The 8,446-nt window shown below is 37.8% G+C and overlaps 1 protein-coding gene across 2 annotated transcripts in view; it reads right to left on the bottom strand.

The window, feature by feature from the left end:
• Positions 1-350: 350 nt before the first annotated feature.
• LOC6541212 (transcription-associated protein 1) overlaps positions 351-8,446 on the bottom strand; it is a 111,493-nt gene continuing 103,397 nt past the window's right edge. For both annotated transcript variants that reach the window (XM_026983530.1, XM_026983529.1), the window contains 2 exons: positions 5,796-7,013; positions 351-1,036 (listed from right to left, as the gene is read on the bottom strand). In XM_026983530.1, coding sequence (XP_026839331.1) covers positions 464-1,036; positions 5,796-7,013 — 1,791 coding nt within the window. In that variant the 3' untranslated portion in view covers positions 351-463. The remainder of the gene's footprint in view (positions 1,037-5,795; positions 7,014-8,446) is intronic.

The raw sequence follows: 8,446 nt of genomic DNA, 5'->3' as shown, positions 1-8,446 counted from the left end.
CTTTGACGGACAAAGAGAATATATTGCGGTCCGCGACGATCAATTTAGCACACGGATGTTTTAACAGGGAGGTAATTAGGCCAAAACACAGCCAAGATTACACGACTCAAATACGGTGAGCTTATGCTGGCAAACTGGTGCCTGAACACCGGATTCCTCTCCCTCGATCCAAGTCCTCTTTCCAGGACACAATCAACATTGTAAAATGAGATCTATCTTACGAATTAAATTACGGGTTTTTTTATTTACTCAATGTTTTTTACGAAAAATTACTATTCGACCTTTAATTTTATGGTCGATATTTTGAAAAATGTTTAACACCCTCTGCATCAGTTAGTCGAGTAAATAAGTCATTTGCCATCAAATGTAATCATTTATTATAGGGTTGCTAGTGGCTTTCAATACAAAATATATTTTTATTTATTTAATGTTTACTGCAACACTTGGATAATAAAATAGAATATTATAGCCAGGGATGCCAAGCAGGATCCATACGACAAAGATTATCAATGTTAGTTGCTGATTGAACGAGCATGGAAATCTTCTTATTTTCAATGCTATCAAAATAAGATATTTTATTAAAACGCGTCATTATGATATCCACCGCTGAATTCACAATGTTTACAGTGTGCTCCATACAATTTCCCTCGGAATAACGGTCTTCAGATCCTTCGATTAGTTTGCATTCTCTGAACCCTTTTTTTTGAAGGGCTATTATTTCATCTCTTAAAATAGTTTGCAATATTGAGCATAATTTATAATTTGGTTGAATAAAGCACCGAGCTGTTGCCACAATTGCTGCAGATAAAGGTCCAGTTATTCCAAAGTGTGTTATAAATTCACCAACATTCGGAGTCAGGCGAAATGGTACAGGTCTGTGTTGATTAAGCTGGCACTTATCATCATTCACATCGAACTTGAAATAAGATATGTTCATAAGTCCTGAGTCTTGATGAAGGTACATCATATCCGCATTCAGACGAGTAAGATTTAAAGCGTGCTCGCATAAGAACGCCAAAGCTAACTGCAAGGTAAGCTGGAAAGGAATTAGAACATGATATTAGGTTTGGTTGAAATAAAAATTATTTAAAAAAAAAAAACATTTTATTCAAGGACGCTGTTAATTAGAAGATGAAATCATCAGCGTAGCACACGAAGGCCACTTCGGCACCAAGAAGACACCTGAAAACTCTTACATTACCTAGAGGCAATGGTCAAGTAGAACGATCTCGTAAAATTGCCATACCGATAAGCAAAATGTGCTAGGATAATTAACTTAAGTGTAACCGCCACGACGACATAGTCCAGAAAATAATTAACAACACTTCACCACTTCACCTAGTATAGTCCCAAATTTTGACTGCATTGAAAATAGGTGAAACTAAATGATAATCGAGAGAAAGTACGAAAAAACGTTCAGGAATGCGACAAAAAAACATACACTTTCGATAAGTATAGAAGGGTAGAAACTGAACTCGGATCAACATCGGACACATTTTTCGACCCATATAAGGAAAACATTCTGATTAGAATGGAGAACTGCATCCGCCGAGTAGAAAAAAAATATCATTTGATTGTAGTACTCCAGGTTTTTATTTTAATGTTTAAATGTAGGATCGCTTTTATATTTAATGATTTTTTTCATTCCGCTCTCTTATTTGCGTCTCGAACGTTTTTCCGCCAAAATCCAAGTGACCGATCGTCCTTAAAAAAGTGCCCGTATCTTTTTTCTTATAAAATCTACTTCATTTTATCGTTTATCGATAGCATTATATAACCTGTTTACACTAAGGCGCGAAATACAAAAATGGGATATTTACATGGTAAGCAAAACGTAACTTTTGATGTGTATTCAGGGGCATATGGATGGTCGATTAACTACAATCGATTTTTTTTATGGGAACAATCTTATTAGAGCAACACAGCCCCTGAACAGCTTTCACCAGCGTTATGATAGGGACATATTGATATTATTAGTGACATATTGTTTGGATCTCATTATCGAACCCAGGGAAATCGACGACACACAGGGAAATCAAACACGTTACGCGTAAAAAAGTGTATACTAGATTCGTTGAAAATTATGAAACAGGAAGCGTTTCCGACCTTATGAAGTATATAAATTCTTCATCATCCGATTCGACCTGGCCATGTCCGTCTGTCCGTCCGTATGAACATGGAAATCTCAGGAACTATTAAAGCAGGAAAGTTGAGACTAAGATTGCAGATTCCGGAGACATAGACGCAAGTTTGCTTACTGATTTCGCCACGTTCACTCTGTCATTCTGTCGATCGGACTTCCACTAGCTGAGTAACGTCTGTGATAGACAGAAAACTCAACAATAGCGTTCTCTCTTGTTTACAGTTTTTTATTTTCCTATATATTTATTTTCCTCATTATTTATAAAAGTATACATAACTCCATTTAGTAAGAAAATATTTAATAAGAAATAGTAAGAAAAACCAAAATTATTTATAGAATGAAAACTCCAAAACCTATCGTTTTGAAAAATCAAAAATAAAATATTTGCTTATCAAATTTTGCTCATCGTATGTATGCAGGCAAGCATTGTGAAATCGTTTGGTCCTTCTCAAAACCATAAATCCGACAACCATGTTGTAGAGCGTTTAGGCTGAATTGGCTGAATTAAAAGCACATGATATTTACGGTGCACCCCTGTATATCTATCACGATATATTACATTTTTAACAATACGTAAAAAGTTTCACTACGAGCGAACGTCGTGAAGCTTAAACACAAAATTTTATTCTAATGTCTTCTTATCTTAATGTAACACATTTAGTAAACTTTACCTGAGAATATCTAACTAAAGTGCCACTCCACCCCGGTTACATAATAGGTTGGCAAATATCTCCCTTCCGCTTTTTTGCTCTTTATTCAATGCTTTATAAAAAGTGTAACAGTGATCGGATTTAGTTCAAATATGCGCCGTTTTGTTCGATAATCTGTTTCCATCTAGACGGCAACTTCATAATACCTCCCTCGTAGAACCCCCCCTCCTTATTTGCGAAGAACTCGGACAGCCACTTTTCACAAGCCTCTTCTGAGTTCAACTTTACACCACCAAGGGCATTCGCCATGGACAGGAACAGGTGGTAATCACTTGGCGCTATGTCCGGGCTATATGGTGGATGCGATAAAACCACCCATCCGAGCTCCCGTAGCTTCTGACGAGTCATCAACGAAGTGTGTGGTCTGGCGTTGTCCTGGTGGAACACTACACCCTTCCTGTTGGCCAATTCTGGACGCTTCTGGTCGATCGCCTGCTTCAAGCGGTCCAGTTGTTCGCAGTAGATGGTAGAATTAAGCGTCTGGCCATATGGGAGCAGCTCATAGTGGATGATTCCCTTCCAATCCCACCAAACACACAGCAAAACCTTCCTGGCCGTCAATCCCGGCTTGGCCACTGTTTGGGATGATTCACCGGCCTTCGACCACGACCGTTTTCGCTTGATATTGTCGTATGTGATCCATTTTTCGTCGCCAGTCACCATCCGCTTCAAGAATGGGTCGAGTTCGTTCCGTTTCAGCAGCATATCGCAGGCGTTGATTCGGTCCAGAAGGTTTTTTTGCGTCAAATCATGCGGCACCCAAACATCAAGCTTTTTTTTGTATCCAGCCTTCTGCAGATGGTTTAAAATGGTTTGGTGACTAACTCCCATCTCCTGGGCGATGTCACGAGATGCCACATGCCGGTCTAACTCGATGTATTCCATGATTTGATCGGTATTTGTCGTCACAGGTCTTCCGCCGGCTGGCTTATCCATGGTGTCGTTTTCACCGGCTCTGAATCCTCGAAACCATTCCTCCGCGGTTCGAAGTGATAGAGTACCATCCCCCAAAACACCATTAATCTCACGGAACGTTTCTCTAGCGGATTTGCCTTTAACGAAGGAAAACTTTAAAATAGCGCGAATTTCGGCGTTATTGAACTCCATGTTTACACGTCTATAACTGTTGAACGCAATATCCAAACTAATCATGCATAGCGTCGTTTTGTAGGTTATGTCAAGACCTTTCAAATTATGTATACGAGCATAATCAGATACGAGCTCTGTAGCGCTTTGTACATAGCCGCGAAGTTCAAAAGACAAAAAGGCGGAAGGTAGATATTTGCCAAACTAATATATTTCCGACCGTAGCGGTCATTGGGTACCATGGATATTTCTTTATATACAAGTTATATAGCTGATATTTTATAAAAAATATTTCATATTAATATTATGTATAGGTCTTGTACTGCCGAAATTTTATTTTTCGACGTATTTCCTTCGCATTGTCATTGCCGCTGATGTTAGCACACATACACATTGTGTATGCAAAAACATCCCTTCAATTCTTGAATATATATGACTTCAATAGATCTCGAAAAAACTACTTTTTCGGGTGTTTCTTATTAACGTTAATGGTACAGTTAAGGAGATAAACTTTATTCCTTGATGACTTCAAATTATATACACACTTCAAAATCGTTTCCAAGTTCCGAATTCTTAAAGCTTTACGACTCCTATGAACTCAATTATATTCCTTTTTTCCCCTGTGTTCAGATCATTCGACTTCGTTTCGTGGCAAACTGTATTCCAATATTCATTTTCTTAAGCTTTACATCAACATTCTAAGTCAATGTTGTATTCTTCTGTATCCTCCCGCTTTAAATTGATCTACGGTTTTTTTTTTTTTTTAGCAGATCAACCCAAACATTTACTTTACAATAAATTTAGTGTAATTTTGCTCATTGCCATATCCAGTGGGCATTCTTTTAAACAATTGACCTAATATTTTGGTTTTCATTTTTTATTAAAATTACGTGAATTTGATTCGCTGTATAGAGCACTGGGTCATATCGTAATAATAATTCTGCAGTTCAAATCACAGATCGCACAATGAAACATTGGTCTGAGCTCAGGCTTGGTATTGATGTAACAAACCGTTACCCACTGTCTATACTGTTTCATCAATTTAAAAAATTGAGGTGTAACCTTTTAAACTCTACTCCATATGCTTGAGCCTTTTCACTTTCCGTGATTCCAGGTTAAACGACGGCTGTCTACTTCACGGCGAGCCTCACTAGCTCCAACATCATTTATACTAATATGCAATACTACCACAGTTTAAAGTTTAATTAAAAAAAAAAAATTTTATGTTCTCGGACACCGGAAAAATTGCACAAAAAAAATTAAGAAATGAAAAAAAAAAAATTGTTTAATAGGGTTGGTGTGACAGTTTTGGGCAGTTTGTGGGCGGTAGAGTGGGCGTGGCAAAACTATTTTTGACAAATCGGTAGAAATTTACAAGAATAATAAAAAAATGAAAAAATATCCAAACATTTTTTAAAAATATGGCCGAGGCAGTTTTGTGCGGTTTGTGATTATTAGAGTGGGCGTGGCAACATTTGGACTTGCGCTGCGTCTATGTGTTTGGAAGCTTCGTGCTTAATCTCAACATTATAGCTTTTGTAGTTCCCAAGATCGAGGCGTTCTTTTGGACAGACGGACGGAGGGACGGACATGGCCAGTTCGACTCAGCTTTTTATCCTGATCAAGAATATATATACTTTATATGGTCGGAAACGCTTCCTTCTGCCTGTTACATATTTTGCAACGAATATAGTATACCCTTTTACTCTACGAGTAAGGGGTATAAAAAGCAGTGTCCTGCTTCATATATACAAATATAAATAAGGTATATATTGGGTACATACAACACAAAGTTTTAGGTCATAAGAAACAGGTGATAATTAAATAGATTTATATAAAAATGTAATAGTGCTTACCATTTTACGGAAATGCCAAAAGTCGGTAGCCGCCGGGAATGTTTTCAAAGCCCAATGTTTTAGTAATGTCCTTGGGACCATAGTACATTGTATTTTAGAAAATATTTCTCTAAGTATGGTATGTGTAGTTGGAGTTCCTCTTGCCTGGTCTTCAGAAAGACGGTCATAATATTTAACTATAGGCATGTCGTAGTCAACCTGCATACCCTGACAGCATTTTTTAAATATTTTTAACAATGAAATACTGTTTGGATTATCTTCTGCTAATCGCATCTGTGGCGATATTGGGACAACCCTTGGTACCGTTATGTTTAGAAATCTTCGACTTGTTTCCTTTTGCTTTTCTAAATAGTAATTCAACATGCGTTTTAATTGCAAAACTCGTTCCTCTCGGCGGGCATCTCCCAAACCTGAATCAAGGACTACAAGGTAAGGATATATTTTCCCGTTAGTTCCTCTTATATATAACCTACGCGCTGCAGTGTTATTTTTTTGTACTATTTCCACACGCGGCATGAATCTTGCAATTCTTACATAATAATGAGATGATAAAGGAATTAACAATTCTCCAGGAAGTTCAACCTCAGCTGTTTTCTGACTAAAATTTGATAAAAACCTACACTTGTCTTCTATTAAAAATGATGTGGGTAACTTTTTAACTTTTGTCTCTAGAACTTTTATCCATGTTTTTAATTTTGATATTAAATTGTGCAATTTCATTGCGCCTGGTTTTGAAAAATCAAAGTCATTAGTGAATTGTTCCTTCATTTTTTGAAATACTGGATCTTGAAAAGTAACTTGCGCGCGTCGAGCAAGAGACTCCGAGGCTGCTGAATTAGAAATTGAGGAGGTTACTGATCCTGGAACATTTTCTATTCCAATGCCAAACGTAGAACCAAGCTTTTTGACGAAATGCAACGTGTGAGGGGTTATAGTTGAATGAATAACAGTATCTCTTTTTTCGAACGCTATGGCATAGCATTTTATTAGGCCTTGGCGTAGTTGTCGAAGAACTTCCTCTGTCCAGCTTTCTCTAAACCAAACCATTTGGTCAACAATTCCTTCCAAGGAACTTAATATTGTGGGATGTACTTCTCTCTGTAATTGCATTACCTTAGAGCAGCGCCACATGGGTGGAGTTGCTTTAATTGGATTTATTGATGAAATGTTTCCGTGACTTGCTCCCCTTCCAAAACCTAACGTTGTTCCATCCATGTTCTAAAAAAAATAAAATGTAACATTACTATATAAAGTAAAATATTTAATTATCGTACAACTTAATATTCAAAAATTTTTTTTTTTTTTGAGAATTTTCGACACATTACATATTTAAACTCTGTTTATAATTTTAGTCAAAAATTAAAATCCGACGTCCACCCTTGCCTTTTTACACAAACTGGTCTTTAATTTTAAATAATTTTGAATGAAAATTGCCCAACGGTCTTTTTTTTACCCAAAGGGAATATAAAAGAAAAGTACGTAATAGGTAGAAGAACACGACCATTATAGCATATAAGTTAACTAAAGTTAACGTCGCTATGTCGAGCGCATGAAATACGACGACGACGGCATTCTGCAATGTAAGCATTATGCCGGACGTCGTTACGTAGCTGGCAAACTTTGTTTATTTGCATGACCGCTACGAATATGAAACCGCAACAATGTGTTTCGTTTTCATTCTAGCTCCTAAATTGAATTTCTGTATTCGTAGCTTTAGTTTGATTTCGTGCTCCAATGCCACAGCTCCGCTTGTCTTGTGAAATAAAGAATTAATAAAAACTCCTTGTCTTTTATTGTCGCGGCCCCGCCCTACACCCAGACTCGAATAGCCGCGCGCGATTACGCCGGCCTAAAATACTTAATTGGCGCCCAACGAGTGGTAATTACACCACGACTCGAAAATAAAAAGAACAGATCTAAAACAAAGTGATCAACTGAGCAGTCTACGGCCACACAGTGACAATACTAAAAGCTTAAAGTACTTGCGCAAAGCAACAAGAACCGTTCAACGATTGCTGACCTAAGCCACTATAGGCAGCGACAGTGACACCAACCTCAATTGTCATAATTGACTGAGGTGCGCAATAGCGCTATTAATTCAAATTACATCGTTCACCGAAGCCGCTGGAGCTCTTCGGGCAGCGACCTATCGCCAGATCAGCGCGCAAGCTATCTGGACAGCAGAGACGGCAGCGCGGGAGGCAGTGACAGCACAACAACAGAACACCACACTACACCATACAACCCAAAAAATGTAAGTGAGCATCTTCTTTTAAGCTGTTTTTAAATCTGCAAACTAGATATAAATATATGAAAGTAGTCTTTTGCAAGTGTCTTTGCCTAAAAGTTTTAACACGCGCAACGATTCATGAGAGTAATGGTGAATTAACTTGACGAGAAGTAGTTGGCTTTTGGCTGCAATGATAACTTAAATAAAAACACATTTATTGAAAGCAGCGTATCAAATGCACGCGCGCATAAATTTTTGCAACTTTGCAACTTCGTTGCCTCTGTCCTCAAGCGTTGTGTTCGAGTTTTCGTTGTTTATATTGGAAGCATAAGACTTCACAATTCCGTCGCTATAGAACTTCCCGCCGTCGGTCTAGTGATTCGGACGCTGATTGCGATAATCTTATTCGTCTTCCAACGCC

Source organism: Drosophila erecta, unplaced genomic scaffold (assembly GCF_003286155.1).
Source record: "Drosophila erecta strain 14021-0224.00,06,07 unplaced genomic scaffold, DereRS2 tig00000307-arrow-arrow-pilon, whole genome shotgun sequence".
Classification (NCBI taxonomy): domain Eukaryota; kingdom Metazoa; phylum Arthropoda; class Insecta; order Diptera; family Drosophilidae; genus Drosophila; species Drosophila erecta.
Note: the sequence above shows the minus strand (reverse complement) of the source record. Positions and strands in the feature narration are given on the sequence as shown.